The sequence below is a fragment of the Xenopus tropicalis genome, chromosome 7 (assembly GCF_000004195.4).
Source record: "Xenopus tropicalis strain Nigerian chromosome 7, UCB_Xtro_10.0, whole genome shotgun sequence".
NCBI lineage: Eukaryota > Metazoa > Chordata > Amphibia > Anura > Pipidae > Xenopus > Xenopus tropicalis.
In genome coordinates, this window is record NC_030683.2 from 117,442,102 (window position 1) to 117,458,457 (window position 16,356).

Consider the following 16,356-nt stretch of genomic DNA (forward strand, 5'->3'; position numbering starts at 1 on the left):
GCTTTAGGATAAGATTTCTGGCTCTTCGGTATCAATAAATGCACAACAGAGTGGTGGCTTCTTGGCACATTAACTATGACAGCAGTAGAATACCAGTCGACCACACATGCAGATAAAATATTGCCCTGTGTTACATACATATGTTTCAGACAGCTAGGTAACTAGCAATATTGTATATCCCTTTCATTTCTTGTATTGATTGTAATCCATAACCCCAGGCAGTACCCTCCCATACACTGTGAGACGACTTACTGGAGCGATACTTCACTATGGGCTAAAATGACCACAATGGATTTTCTAAAACGTTTTTTTATTTTTTTTTTTCATGGCATATCTTATTTTATACCTGTAAAAGCTCATTTTACAATATAACAAAAGAAAAGTCTGCTACGTGTTGTAAAAAGGACGTGTGAGTCAACAATGGTCAAAACTGAAGCAGTTCAGTTAGTTGTCCGTGACTTCCTGGAAACAGGGACCAATCCCACCGGTAAATATAAGCACCAGTGAGGATAGAGTTCTATACCCACCTGTATGGGGACCAAACTGCCGACACAGGAACCAGGAGGCCAAGCAGCTTTCAACAGTTTAGCGACTCTGACCAGATGAGTCTGAACACGCCCTATGAATTCCTATTTAGGCTACTGTCGGTTAATAAATCAAGAAGGCGAGGAAATGACAAGAGGTGATTCATAGCTGATGAATTCAGAAAAATCCTGCAGGATTCATATCATTTTGGAGGCAGTAGAGTCTCATTTCCTTAGCTTATCCTCAAATAAGGTCCATTAGGATGTCGTCTTCCATGACACTCTGAGCCTGCACTTGCTGTAGGCCTTGCTGAGGGACAGGGCCTCGAGGTCCCGCGCTCATCATCAGTGTCCCTAAAGCAGAAAAACAAAGCACAAGTGTCAAACAGACTGCTTCAGGCTTCTGAACCTTTATACCTTAGTATGATAGGGATTGTTTTATAGTAATACCATAGCAACGGAATGCACACAATGACCATTCAGGCCAATTCCTGAAGGTTTATGAAGGAAATTCCCTGTGAAATATGCAGCACAATGAAATAAATGTCTTGCAAGTCTACACTAAGGGGATTATTTTTATAGTGTATAAGCCAATACACTATAATAAATATGCCCCAAAGTCTGATAGTTACCCACAACAGCCATCCAGCAGGTATCATTTACCTTTTTGAAACCAAACATTAATGTCAATATAAATGAATTTTGTTACACAGCACCACCTACTGGTCAGTTTCTGTCCATGATCCAGTCAAGAAAGTTGTCAGGAGAAAGAAAGAGGGGTTGGTTTGATGTTCTTCTGCTTAGGAAAATCATTAGAAACCTCAGATGACCTTTCCTAAGCAGAAGAACATCAGAGCAGCCCTCTTTCTTTCGCCTGACAACTTCCTTGGTGACATCATGGTCGGAAACTGACCAACAGGTGGTGCCTTTGTTGCAAAATTCATTTGTATTAACAGTACACATTTCCCTTAATATCTTGGAATAAAAAAATTAATGTAAATTGCAAAAGTGCTTAGAATAATTTTACATTTACTTATTTTATAAAGGTTTATTTATCATTTAAAAAGCACTAATTAATGATAAAGACCTCAGGTTAGGGTGTTTCTCGGTCACTTATATAATCTAGAACACCTGTACAGTATGGTCAATGGTGGGTTCACAAAGAATGATGGGTAATATATACAGGAAGCTTTTAAAGTGGTCAGACCTGCAGGATTTACTTTGTGTTGTACAAAATGAAACAAGGAGATGAAGAAAATAGAATCCTATATGTATACCTCCCAACGATGAGATGATATAAGGATCAAAATAAGATACAAGTATTAGTATAGGCCAGTGGTCCTCAACTGTTGTTGTGAGCCACAGTCAAATGTAAACAGACGTGAAAAGCAACACAAGCACCATAAAAGTTCATGGAGGAGTCAAATAAGGGCTGTGATTGGCTATTAGGCAGCCTCTATGCACCCTATCAGCTTACAGGGGGCTTTATTTGGTAGGAAAGCTTGTTTTTATTCAACCAAAACTTGCCCCCAAGTCAGGGGGCACTGAGAGCAACATCCAAGGGGTTGGGGAGCAAAATGTTGCCCCTGAGCCACTCCTTGGGGATCATAAAACCCCTAGCCTGCTGTAAATGAATTTCTCAGGGTGTCTGTTTAAAGGGCAATGCAAACTGTGAGTGGGCAACAGTGTGAAGTGACCTGCCTGGACCAATTATTGCCACTCTTGCTACTGCCGTTTCCCCTGGTGTGAAACCTCCTCACCTGGAATTGGTGCTCTCTGTTGCATCTGGTTCCCCCATTGCTGCGCGGGGGCTTGGTGCATAAGTGTTTGCCCCGGGAGTTGGAGTTGCTGCTGGCCGGGAGCCTGGTGCTGCATCTGTTGGCCCATGGCCTGATGGGGAAGCATGCCCTGAGCCGCTTGCTGCATATGGTGCAAAGGCTGCTGTGTTTGTGGGACACTGGTCTGTGGCTGTAAAACAGAACAACGAAATGGATATTTAGTTCTTGTACAATGGTTCTGTCTTAGTGACTTGCTCAAATGTTCACGCCTTGGACCAGAACAACATTTTTTTTACAGACAAGAAAGAAAAAGCACTAAGTTTGGCCAGGCACAGTAACCCATAGCAACCAATATGATGTTTGCCTTTAACAGGTAACCAGTAAATTCTGCCCGCTGATTGGTTGCTATAGGTTACTGCTCATGGGCAAACGTAGCACCTTTTGTAACATAACCCCCATTGCCACTATTGTGAGGAAACAGCTGTGGAACATGTGGCATTTACTCATGGGGGATTCTCTCCCTCTCCCTGGATGATGCATTTTTATATATATTTTGGAAACCTGGCATATCTATATGCAATATGAATTGACTGAACTGCAACTAACCTCATAATTTCATAGCATAGAAAACTGACGGAGTACATATCTTTATGCACTACGTACTTACTGAACTGTAACAAACTACACAGTGGATAAATTGTGCCTCATTAACGGGAACTTCATTAACAAGGACACAACACAGGTGGGAATCACTATTTATTATTAATATTATTATTATAATAATAATAATAATAAATAGTGATTCCCGCCTATTTTTATAAATTCAGTGGTGGTGTTGTCTCAAGTTGTCTCTTCCGGACCAAAAATGTGTTAAAGAGCCCCACACAACACAGAAATCCCTAAAATACCGGTCACTTTAATCTGGTCCTTCAAACAGTATGAATAAATACCATTTTATTTGCTGAAATCCAGCTGCAAAACAGTTCTTCTCTTTCTACATTTTTAATTGATGAATTATATTTACTTTTCAAAAAGCTTAAGTTGTGTTTGGGTGGAGTTCCCCTTTAAGAGATAGCCAGTACATTTTGGAAGGCAGATATGGGATTACTAAGGGGCACATTTACTAATCCACGAATCCGAATCTTGAATGGGAAAAAATCACATTGGAAACGAAAATTTCAGAAGATCGCAAATATCACGAAAATGCTTACGAAAAAATCGTATTAGTCACGATAACATCGTATTGGCGATCCGAAAGTCACGAAATTTTCGTACCGAACAATTGCAAACAGCGGTAAAACCTTTCCCTATTTTTTCGTGCGCCGTACAAAAAAGTCGTGCGGACGCCCGAAAAAATCCCGAAAACACGCTCGGAGCATTCGTGCTTTTGTAAATGTGCCCCTAAGTGTTGTATCTAGGTAGAAGAATAAAACTGGCTCATATAATATAATATATATTTATTTTTATTTCTTCCTACCATATAATATCAACATTAGGAGGGGCCTGTCACTCAGGAGTAGGGGGCATGGTTTTAGCCTTAGGATGAGGTTCCAGGAGCTACACATAAAGATTCAGTACGGTATCCTTAATATCCTAAGCAGATCAGCCATTTGAATTTTCAGCCTGTCACACTGTGGCTCAACAGTGCCTGTTCTTGGGAATGTAGTAGTTTCACTCACCCCCATAGCCCAACATCAACAATGCTGGACATTCTATGATTAGTCTTCTCTATATAGCAGTGGAATTTAAAAGGAGCAACTTAAATCAGTCACTTCCCCAGCTAAGCTTACAATTTACATTTCCACACCATTCTGTCCAATTGCCAGTTATGGTAAATGCTTTACTATCTGGAAGAGCTATAGGGGGAAAATATTCCCATCTGGTTTCCTGGATACTTACAGGCTGCTGGCTCAGGAGGAGGTTGCGTAGCTGTGGGTTGGCACCAGGGTTTTGTGGTCGGAGCATCGCTCCTGGCTGTGGGTTCTGAGGCTGGCCAGGTGCTTGAACGGTGGTTTGTGTGGCTTGTGGTGGTGCCTGAGAGGCTGCTTGCTGTGGTTGCTGTACTCTGATGTGTAACTGGAAGAAAGCAGCATAGTCATCCTTGTGTTATTGTCAAGCAATCATCACTAATATAAATGATCACTCATTTAGTCCCATTCCCCCCACCCCCCTCAACAAGATTTGAACATCAGCTCATAGCCGGAGCGGAGTCTGACGCTACTGCTCTAAAGTGTTCTTCCACCCATGCACGGCAACAGTAACGTTGTGTTATACTACAACTCTCAGCAGCGCATAGACATGTGATGGCTCAGGCACCATCATGGAACATGTAGTCCTTTAGGGCTGCAGACTGACCATCTGTTTATCAGAGAAAACGTATCTGGTTCTCCTCCAGATGTTAAAAGGATTTTCTACTCAGAAACTTTATTATATTTTCAGAAAGGAAAAAAAAAAAGGTTACTCCCCCCTTGACATGAGTTCATCGAAGTTGGGTTTATGGATAAAATGTGTAGTATAAAAAAAAAAAAACACTATCTGAACTTCCAGAAATATAAAATAAGGAGACCATTATAGTCCCCACCCCTTGTGCTCACAGCGAAATTCAACCCCTCCCTTATCTTGTTCCATTGTGAAGTGATGGATTCTGGTACTTGAAGTCCCCCCCCGCTTTGGTGGGTAGTGCACAGATTATATTTATTTCTGAAAGTTCAGACATTATTTAAGCATTTTCCTACATAAGGCCAACACGAATGAGCTCAGGTCAAAAAGGAGGGTATAGTTTCCCTTTAAACAATTTTTAAAATGGATGAATATTTAAGAAAATAAAATATTCTGTGAGCTATTTGGTATTTGGCTGAATCCAGGCATTTTTATCTGCTGCATCCATAGAAAGTAAAATAACAGATTATCTCAAGAAAAAGAAAAACTCACCAAATTCTGTGTTCTCTGTTGCTCATCCATCATAGTGACTTGGCTAATGGAGGGCATGCCCGGGGCTACCTGCTGGCCTTGCATCTGGAGAAATGAGCAGATTGTATCATTCTCTCTTCTACAACCATGTTATCCCCATATATAAGAAGTAACACCAGTTTACCTGTTGGGGTACGGCCTGTGCCACTGGCAGAGCCCCTGGCTGTTTCTGGAGGAAGGCTTGGGTGTTGGCTGGAACATTCCCAGTGCCCACAGCTTGGCCAGCTCCCATCTAAAAACAGACAACATGACAATAAAGAGATGAGCTGTGTGTAATGGCGACTGTCAATACAGGCAGAGCAAACTTAATATTTGGAGAAGATGGTTCTCAATATTCCAACCATTCATGTTCATGTTCTGCTGGTGCACTAAGCGAGCATCACATGATGTCAAAACAAAAGGTTAGTCCATCTCTATACACTAAATAGTATGAGGAAAAGTGTAATATTCTGAGATAATTTGCTATCAGTCTTCATTTTTTTTATTATTTGTAGTTTTTCTTTTTAATTTGCTGGGGTCAGTGACCCCCATTTGAAAGCAGCAATGAGTCAGAAGGTGGCAAATAGTTAAAAAAAAAAAAAAATAATAATTAAGACCAACTGAAAAGTTGCTTAGATTAGCCATTCTATAACATACAAAAAGTGAACCTCCCCTTTAAGTCTGTACCAACGAGTACATAGAACTTGAATGCAAAGTCCAGCTGACAAAGCTGCCCCTTTTCAATAAATCTAAATAGAAGTCAGGTATACAAATGCCCCTTTACAGGGAACTATACACTTAGTGATTTTTCCTGCGTATTCCAACAGAAAGCTCAATTCCCTCTTGCGTTCTTCTTTCCTAGTGCCTATGAATGTATTACAGACTTCAATGTCAAACCTTATAATTCAAAATGTTTGACCTACGTAGTGGAGGGCCAATAATAGAAGCCTGTTTTGACCACTGCCTTTTTCTTAAACCACACACAAGTTATCACAATAATTTTTAAGACCATATCCAGATTAATGGTGGTAGCACACAAAAAAACCTCTGCAGGTATACCCCCCATCACTCATGTGAAAAAAAAGTTTCTAAAGTCATATTAAGACATACACTAAAATCCATATGGCTCCTCCTCCCTGTGGATAGCACAGCAACCCCAGCACATAAACACCTTAGGGACCATATAATAACTATTTCCAATTTCCATTTTCCCACAGGCAGCATAGGGTAGGCAGGGTAAGGCACTCACAGGCAGGGTATGGCAGTCACAGGCAGGGTAGAGCAGGCACAGGGAAAGTATGGCAAGAGTCAGAGAAACCTATCAGGCTCTTACTGGTGTGAACAATGCAGGGGGGCAGTTAATCTCAGTACTGATACTATTTAAAACTTACACAAAGGTAAGTAGTGGCCACACAAAGGGGGCCAGGGGCCAGATGCAGCCCGTGGCCCACCAGTTGGACAGCAGTGCCATGGATTAAGCTCAAACCAGCAGGAAAATAAGTGCATTATACCCTACTCCTCCTGTGTTCCCCTAACAGAGATAAGAACAGCTGGAATACCATTACCAAAAATACAGCAATGTGGCCCATACAATAAATAACATTAAAAAGACTTTGGCAAGATTCACAAACCATTCGTACATTTCGCTGTTGGTCAATCTTCTGCATCTGAACTTGCTTGTGGTTTGTGATCACCTGTCGGATACCGTTGACGAAGCCACTCTGGTCGTTAGGGATGAGCCCCATGAAGATCTTCTTTTTGGAGGAGTAGAGGAGCATGAGGACTCGGACTTCACATGGAGTTGTGTGCGGGAAGTGTACGCAACCGGCCTGCTCAAAGATGCAAAAACAAAACCAACTGATACATGACATGATGATCGAGGGATTAGGCAATTTTGGTAGTAATCCCTTAGACACAATTTGGAGCCTGCTCAAGAAATGTCAAAATGGTTTACTATTTAGACAAGCACACAAACAATACAACATTTCCAAGCAATGTAGTAATGGACATGGTACTTACAAAGCCACTGCCCATGATACGGTACAGGCCTTTCAGAGATTCTAGGTCCTTGTTGGTAAAGTGGAACTGAACCATGCGAGAATTCCTAAACAAAGGTCCAAGTGTAGTCTAAAAAGAAAAAAATAATTATTTAGAGATCCCTATCAGGAAACACATTATCCAAAAAGCTACAAAGTTCCATCTCCCATTGAGTCCATTTTAAGTAAATAATTCTAATTTTTAAATCTTTTTTTTTTCTGTAGCCTGAACCGTTGATGTGTGAATCCATATTGATGGCAGAACTATCCTATTGGGTTTATGTCATGTTTAAATGTTTAGCAGACTTAACGTATGGAGATCCAAATTACAGAAAGATCCCATATGCAAAAAAAAAAAAAAAAAAACCAGGGTCGGAACTTGGGGTAGGCAAAAGAGGCACTTATCTAGGAAGCAACAGCAGGGAAGCTAAGCATGTACCTCCTCTGTCTGCCTACCCCTAGTTCCCACTCCTGGATGGCCTTAAGATGCTGGCATTTTCAGTCACTCCCCCATCCCCACCCCCCGCTTGTCACCATGAATGCATGCACCCGCACTGGTCCCAAGCATTCTGGATAATAGATCCGATACCTGTACAATGATTCTTACCAGAAGTTGCTGTGGGATGAGCTGCATAATAAGCTTTTGTGGCCATTGATCAGTTTTTCTGAGAAAAAGAAAAAAACCATTACAATAAATACCTGTAATAATGATCAGGGATATCATTAAATGACACAAGAACTACCAATGGAACAATAGAAAAAAGTCCTAAAATACTTACTAGTAAAGGGTCAAACTATTATTTTTAAATATAATTATAAAGTGCCAACATATTTCACAGCACTGTACAATAAATTATTGCTTTAAGGGAGCCATCAGTAGCCTATGTGGTTACTGTTTCAGTACCAGAAGTTGATGAAAAGCCTTTCAAACCCAATTCCCATCCAAGGCATTAGTAGCTAAAATGCAGTGTAATTTGGTAAAGGCAGTGCTTTAGTGCACAACAGGACATAAAAAATATCAGATCTGTCCCTTTTTGCAGCCACCATAGTTCTGTACATCCCCTACAAGTCCCCTAAGCACAGAAGCCACATAAAAACATAAAATAGCCAGTGTGCCATTGGCCTTAGAGTCGAGTAATCTTGCCATAAGAATGGTACATTTATTTGAATACACTGTAAATGTAAACCCTATATAGAAGAATGCTAATCGTTATATGAAGTACCAATGTATAGTCACAAACTTACAGATTTTCTCCAGGGTTGACATAAACTTGACATGGAAGGGAGCGAGTTAGTTTGGCGTTGTTGTCCACTGACACTGACCGAGGCTTCTAGAGTAAAGTGATAGACGATTTAGTAAAGGCTTGAAAAGCACCATTTACTTGCTAATAAAATACTTCTACCACACTTAAACTACAGACAAAAACACATTTAACACCATTGCTCATACGTGCCCCTCAAGCATACTCACCTCTTGCCACTCGAGCACCCCACTCCAGGCAAGCAATTTATTGCCATTAACAGGTGTCTGTGTGCATGGCAACTGTGCTGTTCCAATCTGTGGCTGTGAGGGTTGTGGGGCTTGAACTCCCCCAGCAGCTCCTGTTATGGGCTGTATGAAGACACAAGATAACTGATCAAGAAATCGGCACATAGTAAAAATCATAAAGGTTTATTGCCTCTGAGGAATCAAACTGAAGCCTCAGGCTACAAAGCAGAGCACCGAGGAGCATTTACACTAGAAAAAAAGCAGTTCTCTTTTAGGGAAAAAATACAATAACTTCTGCAGCAATCTGCACTAGTCTTAATCAGATCTGTCACTCAAACATCTAAAATAGAAGGCTCTGACCCAAACAAAGCAATTACATGCAGGTATGATGTCTACACACTTTTCTGGTATGGCTTGGCAAGCAAATGGCAGAAATTCATAAAATCAAAGGCTGCTTTACCATAGATGGCGGAACAGGCTGTTGCTGAGCTCCCTGCTGCTGCAATTGTACAGGCGCTGGTCCAGGACCTGTGGTTACCGTGGTGACAAGACTGGGTTGAGAAGCAGGCGTCATTAAGGATGCAGTGGAAGTAACCATCTTGGGGACTGAGGTATTCTGAGGCATTGCAGGGGGCGGCGGTTGGTTAAATGGAGTACCAACAGCCGATGTAGGTGGCATCTGATTAAGGTTTGGAAGTGGAACTAAAAGTAAAGTAAATAAAATACTTATTGGAGAAAAAAAAAACAAAGTATCACACAGCATAACCACAAGAAACATTGTAAAGTAATAAACAGCCTGGGATTCTGGGCAGCTTCTTCCATAAAATATTCTTTGTCCACATCAGTCATTAAAAAAAAAGTTTCCAAAGAAAGTTCACCTCATGTACAAGTTCTATTTATTAATACTGACAGTTATTTATTGATGTGCATTAAATATCAAGTTTAAATCAGGGAAGCATAAGCTATTTTATCCTGGAGGAATCCAACGTAAGGAGGAGAAGAACCACAAAAGCCATCCTTTTTGAAAGGCACTGCGGCTGAGAACTTACCTAAGGCAGGGGTTAGTGGTTTGGCTAGCACTGGATCAACCACAGGACAAAGGAGCATTTATACAGGCAAAAAAGGCAATTTCTTATCAGCGTATAAAAGGCTGCAGTTTACGTAACTTACAGCGATTTGGGAGGTTATTTTTCTGATTCTTTGCAGCTTCAACCGCAGACTGGGCAGCAGCATGTGCTGTAGTCAAAGTATTCTGCTGAGGAACCTGCTGAGAACAACACAGGTCAGTCTGAACATAACATAATGTTTATTAACCATCTGTTTCCACCCTTCTAATGTAACATGCAATTGCCATAAACTGTGTCCCAGTCCATAAAAGAACATGATGACAAAAATAAAAGCCAAGCTTGTGCATAATACATCTCTCAACCACAGTAAATCCCCCTAAACAATTGGATCTTGTGTACCCAGACCTTCCCTCTTCATGACCAAACTACATTTCAAATAGTCAACTAAAAGGCTAGAAAAGACTTTGTATAACAAACAATTAGTGATCTAACTCCATCGGTTACACTGTATTAATGAAGCCAAGTTCCCAGACACCACACACACGTGGAAATACATACCATATAAGGTGGCTGGACAGGTGGGAGCTGATGCGAAGGGGCATTTGCAATCTGGGGTGGGACAACTGGAAGTGGTGGCTGTGAAATAGGTTGTTTAGGTGGAATGACTCCTGGAACAGATGTAGCTCCTCCTACTGTGTTAGAGAGCCAAAATGAGTAAACATTAAAAACACAAATTATTGACCTGCTGTGTTCCATACTATAGCTATCTACATCTAAAGCTATCTATATATCTGTGTAGGTATGTATTTATGTATATCTATGGTTTCCTTAAAATTTTCTTATATAAGTAGTTTGTGAAATTGCACAGGGCTAGAGACAAAGATATAAGACCTATGGAAATCTGAATGGAAACCAAAACATTATGGTATCCGTTGGTAAAGAAAAAGTGTGTACTAACCAGAATTTGATTTTGGATATAGTTTAGATTTAATTCAATAAGTCAATGGCAATCAACAATCCCTTCTAAAATTCAATGGCATATTTCTGTATAGGCCGATCCATGGCGCACAACACTAACCTGGAAGAACCATTCCGCGTACAAGTATCATGTGCCGAGGGTCCTGGCTGTAGTCTTTAGGCTGTGGCTCGATCAAACCCACTGGCATGGCTTTCTCAAACAGAGTTCGTAATGCTGGCAGTTTGCGCGGGGAAATGACGGAGAAATGGATTCCTCTCTAATAAAAATAAACAAGGCAAATATAGTCCCAGTGGTCATTGGATATGCTTCCATATTCTAAAGTCAACAACAAGAGAATTTTATACCTTATGAGCTGCTGTACAATGTACAATTTAATGCTGGGTGTCCAGTAAATGGAAAATAAGTGACAGAAATATGTTTGATTATCTTAGCACATACCCTTTACAACAATGTTTATTCAGATTTTCATTCTTTCTTCAAAGGACCAGTCATACCAATAAATTAAAATATTACCCTCAAAAAGCTTTTTGATGTGCCTGCACCCAGAGCCACTGTGTCGGGCCTGGTGCAGGCACACTGAGCAGATTTCCCCGCAAAATCAAGCTTTTTGAAGCTTAGGGGTGGATTCTCTGCCTACGTTAATCTGCTGGCCAAGAATTCGCCGCGTGGCCGAGCCATAGGGCACATGTTTTTACAGCAGATTATAAATAAACTGTGTAGAATACAATGGTTTCTGTTCTTACACAGGAAGGTAAACTGGGGACAAATGTCATTTATGGCTCTCTACAGAAAAGAACAAAAAATTTGCTCATGTAAAACTTGTATTTTACTTTTTTACATTACTGATGCTTTAAGCAGAAGGTGTAGTACAACGTTAACCATTTATTATGTTAAAGGGGATGATTACCATTGTTTTTTCGAGCAGATAATGATGAAGCTTACACTTCCTATAATAGTTAAACAGAATTATGGATCTATGATATGGTAAAAGAAAGCAAACATATGCGTCCAAAGAGTATACACAAATGGGGAGAAGGATGATGTAGGAGACAGACTCATAAAGAACAGGGTAACTGGGAACAAAAACAAAGAACACAAATGAGAGCTAAAGTGTTTTTCATGAAACTCACCTCCCCAATTTTCTGTACAAGGTTCTCAGTTGTGTATCCAGAGTAGGTTGTGCTCTCTACAGCAGGCAGTAGATATGGAGGGGAGTTGCAAATCAAGATGCACACCTTGTGAGTTTGCCCACTAACGGAAAAAAAATCATTTGGTGTAATTAAAAAGAGCAGCACCATTACCAATTAAGAATGTGTAGTGCAACTCCTTTATAGGAATTTGTTTCTCTATTACAAGCAGCTGAGCTGCAGTTCTTTTACTGACTTCCTTGTCTTGCATGCAGCTCCACCCCTTATGCTTTCTAGGCCCTCCTTCTCTCTCTCCAACTATAAAGACCTCAAAGAGGTGCCTTAGAGATAGGGCTTACTTTTCCATTAGAATTAACTTACTAAGAACTTTTAGACAGACACAAAAACTCACATCTGTTCCCTCATCTTTTTGAAGTCATCAAAAAGTTGTAGGGCAGTGCTTAGCCCCTCAGCAATCAAACTACAGCTCTCACCTCCGCCTCCCATGAACCTGAAGACAAAAAACAGACGTTAGGACAAGTAGCTGCGTAAGTAGACATGCAATTCTAGCTGCCACTAACTGTTTTGCAAGGTGGGAGAGAAAAAGGGATTTAACAGTCAGTGCACCAGAAGGTTCATTGAAGTTGGCCGTCTACAAGAGCCACGTGATTAAAAATACATGTATGGGACCTGGGTTATTCCGGGTAAGGGATCTTTCCGTAATTTTGATTTACAAACTTTAAGTCTACTAAAAACCTGTTAAAACATTAAACAAACCCAATAGGAATGTTTCGCAAAAAACAAAACAAAATCAATATTAAAATTATGAATGGGAGGTGGCTGTCCTGTAATTCAAAGTTTTCTGGATAATGAGTTTCTGGAAAACAGATCCCATACCAGTATTAGGTTCTAGCTAGCAGAGATCACATGTCTGTCTCAGGTGAGACTTACAGCAGTGAGAGAGAACAGAGAAGCAAATATCTTACCTAATGCTGTCCAGCCATTGGACAAATTCATAAGCACTGCTGGTGGGGGCATGACATTGGACATAGGATTCTGGAGCACAGTCCACCGTATTAAACACTACCAGGCTGTATTGGGTGCCGCCATACTGGAAGACAAAACAGCAGAATGTAAGCCCACATTTAGAAAACCAAGATAAATTGTCACAGAAGTAAATAGTGTTTATTGCGTTACTCACATCTCCTCCAAAGTCAGTCTCTGCTGGGGGTCCACCGTTAAAATACCTAAGAAAGAAAAGAAGAGGGGAAACGTTTTACTTTTAACAGAATAATGAATTTTAGCATAATATAGCATTTTAAAAAGTTTGGTGATATTTTGTTTACATACTACAGGGCTATGAGAATTCACAGCAGAAACTGTAAAGGTGGCCATGCATGGGCAGATTTAAACGGATTTGGCAGCTTATCTGCACTTGTATGGGGACCCCCAATGGGCATCCCAGAATGATATCTGGCTAAAAATCAGCAAGGTGTCAATTGGATGGGCGTTGGATTAGGGACTGTATTGGCTCATTGATGTGGTTCTCGGTCCAATGGCTCCAATAGCCGTCTTTGTCATTTGATTATCAAATTAGCCCGATTTGGCCCACCTTATTGGCCACCATATTGGGGAAAGATCCGCTGGTTTAGCAACCTTGCCAAACCAGTGTATCTTAACGTGCATGGCCACCTTAAGAAAGTGAAAGCTTCAGCTTTAAGGGAGAACAAAATGCATGGTTTAATTATGGGTCCCCAGTATTAGTCCCCTTTCCTTAACTGCAGCGAAGACACCCCCACCTTAGGATGGCCCTGCTTCCCATACTGGTGGTGTGCAGTTGTGCAGTGGGTTGTTCTTTAGCAGAAATACACATGTGCATGTAAAGGCAATAAGCTCCTTGAGTCAAGTGTTCATGCTCCTGGTTGGTGGCTGCTAAGAGAGAGCAGAGGCAGAACCCAGTCATGGCAGCCATTCACAGGGCAACTAGGGAGAGTGGTCAAATGCAGAGAATCCCTGTTTTTGTTCTACTTCAAAAATCCTGGGGGATTAAGTACTTCCTTACCAAATATTTGCAGTAGGACTTACTCTATTGCAGGTAACAGGTAATGTTTCCGTAGTGATTCAAAGTAAGGTCCTAAATTAGCCGTTCCCTCTATGACAAAGACAACATCGGATATTATGCCGCCGTTTCCTGGTGTGGCTGCATCCATTGCTGAAGCCTCTCACTGATCCACCCTAAGCGAAGAATAAAAATACATTCGTTTTCTTTCAGATTGTGGCAGCAGAAGCCCCTGATTGCTCTTTACTGCATTCACCTGCTGAAAACAACACAGGTTTCTTAAATGAGTCACACTTGCCATGTTTTTATTAAAGGGTCAAAATAAATAAGGTTTGGGTTGTACAAGCATTCTGCAGGATCTTTGAATTAATAAATATATTTGCTTTATTATAATAAAGTGGAAAATTGTTTTTGCTTACTACCTTCCCTGCTACCGTAATCAGAGTTTTTATATGGGGAATATTACCTCTGTTTAAACAAGCCCCTACCTTTGACAGATAAACATTTAAAAAAAATCATACTTAAGCCACATTCTACTTCCTGATCCCAAACAGCAGGGCCAAATAACCCAGCAGCCCACTAAAAGGCATCTGTATGAGTTACTCTTTATCAAAGAATAACAGGCTGGAGCTGTAGGAAGAGGGGTTTGTTTATACAGAGGCTGCTCAGTGGGCTGCTGGTTTGTTTGACTATGCTCATTGGGATCAGGAAGCAGAATGGAGCTTTAGTTTAATTTTCAAAGAAAAACTGTCCTGTCTTATAAAGGCGGCAATATATTCTGCTGCTCTGTATAACAGATCTGATGATTACACATCATTGCCCCCAGCCCCCTTCCCAGCAGAGCTTGCAATCTAAAGTCGCTATCACACTCACGCACATTATATCAGGAACCAATGAAACTTTTTGGATTATAGCCTAACACTGGGTACCAGGAGGCACCCATACAAACACAGGGAGACCCATTCTTTGTAGGTGATTTCCTTCCTGGAATCAAACCTAGGGAGCCCCCCAGCTCTGCCATCATTGCAGCTGCCTTTCCATAGAGATAAAGTCCAGTTACAAAGTTAAAGAAACACAAACAGACCAAGACACAAGTTTACACGTTCAGTTCAGCAACACCAAGAGGGAATCTGGTTGCCTTGGCATTAACCCTTCAGCTGCTGCGGGTCCCCATGAAAAGAAAGAGTATTACACATGTCTTCCTCCTACATGAACTAGGGCTTCCCACTGAGTCTGTGAACGTATAGACACACACACATACGTACCGCCCAACAGTCCCGCCTTTCGCGGGACAGCCCCGCTTTCCCTAACGCATCCCGCAATCCCAGCCGCTGCTTAATCGTCCCACAAACCCCGGCAATGTCCAGCGCCTCGGCTGCTGCTGCCGGACAGCTAGTCCCAAGTCTCAACTCTCATCTCGCGAGATTTTGACGTCACGCCGTACATTTATAAACGCGGTGACGCAACACGCAGCCGCTATTGTAGCTCAGGGATGACTGACAATGAAGTGTGGCTGTGATGTTCACTCATGAGTTGTTAGTTACACCCTATGGGGGCAGATTTTTCTCAATATAGTAATAAAACAAACAAAAAAAGGTAACAAAGTAATAAAACAAGGAACAAAAAGTATGTTTTACTTTTGTGTACCTGACCCAGCCTTATAAGCTCGTTTAGGAAGCCCATTCAGGCAGGGGTTTCTAGTTTAATAGGGGAGCTAGACCCTCACCAGCTGTTACCCATAAACAGACTTCTAGTTATTTTGAGCGCTGCTTTAGTTTTATGTGGAGACTATAGCAATATTTTTTTTACTTTAAAGGGGGAAAGTGGGCTAATTTAGGAGAATATAATGGGTGTTGGATATCAGTCCCAGTAATCGTTAGTGCCCTGGTGTTATTTGTGTGAACAAAGTTCATGTCCTGTACAATGTAGGGACATAAAAAGGGCTGGATAAGGAAAAGATATTGGGTGACAATCACTTTTGAGGGCAGTGGCACACATGGAGATGTCCCCGCAATAAATCTTCACTATTGTAGGCGCCGAATCTCCCCGACATGCCATCCCACTGGTAAGAATGTAAATCGCTGGTGGGATGGCATATGCATACCTCCCAACATTTGAAAAACAAAAAGAGGGACAAAAAGATTTGGTGCGCGCAGTGCGGCAAATTTTTTTGACCATGCCCACTTTTGTGGCCACGCCCCAATTAACACACCCCATTTTTTCTAAAAATACTCCTTTTATATAGTAGAAATGGTGGGATCAGATGCAAATGTGCTATACCCTCATACTGTACTACCTAAGGAAAACAAAATAGCAACTCCTACATATAAATACAAATATAGAGAGAA

General features: G+C 41.1%; 1 protein-coding gene across 8 annotated transcripts; it reads right to left on the minus strand.

Moving 5' to 3' along the window:
• Window positions 1–293: 293 nt before the first annotated feature.
• Window positions 294–15,440, minus strand: med25 (mediator complex subunit 25). 8 transcript variants are annotated; one of them, XM_031904756.1, is made up of 20 exons: window positions 15,274–15,440; window positions 14,035–14,184; window positions 13,151–13,196; window positions 12,936–13,060; window positions 12,362–12,460; window positions 11,953–12,073; window positions 10,922–11,078; window positions 10,402–10,535; window positions 9,947–10,040; window positions 9,237–9,478; window positions 8,759–8,899; window positions 8,533–8,618; window positions 7,895–7,952; window positions 7,271–7,378; window positions 6,892–7,083; window positions 5,397–5,504; window positions 5,234–5,317; window positions 4,202–4,378; window positions 2,285–2,492; window positions 294–878 (listed from the first exon to the last, which is right to left on the minus strand). In XM_031904756.1, the coding sequence occupies exons 2-20, from the start codon at window positions 14,157–14,159 to the stop codon at window positions 769–771; spliced, it is 2,415 nt and encodes an 804-aa protein (XP_031760616.1). In that variant the 5' UTR covers window positions 14,160–14,184; window positions 15,274–15,440; the 3' UTR covers window positions 294–768. The 8 variants fall into 8 exon arrangements, with proteins under 8 accessions (XP_031760616.1, XP_012821344.1, XP_031760617.1 ...); XM_012965890.3 differs by having other exon boundaries at window positions 6,892–7,080; window positions 8,533–8,615; window positions 9,947–10,043; XM_031904757.1 differs by having other exon boundaries at window positions 8,533–8,615; window positions 9,947–10,043.
• Between the last annotated feature and the right edge of the window lie 916 nt (window positions 15,441–16,356).

Bases quoted from the DNA above. Each gene is read 5' to 3' on its own strand.
- med25 (XM_031904755.1), bottom strand. From the start codon at position 14,159: ATGGATGCAGCCACACCAGGAAACGGCGGCATAATATCCGATGTTGTC. The intron at 7,953-8,532 runs GTAAGTTTGTGA...TCTTTTTCTCAG, and splicing joins GTCAACCCTGGAGAAAATCT to AAAAACTGATCAATGGCCAC. The intron at 5,318-5,396 runs GTAAACTGGTGT...TCATTTCTCCAG, and splicing joins CACAGGCCGTACCCCAACAG to ATGCAAGGCCAGCAGGTAGC.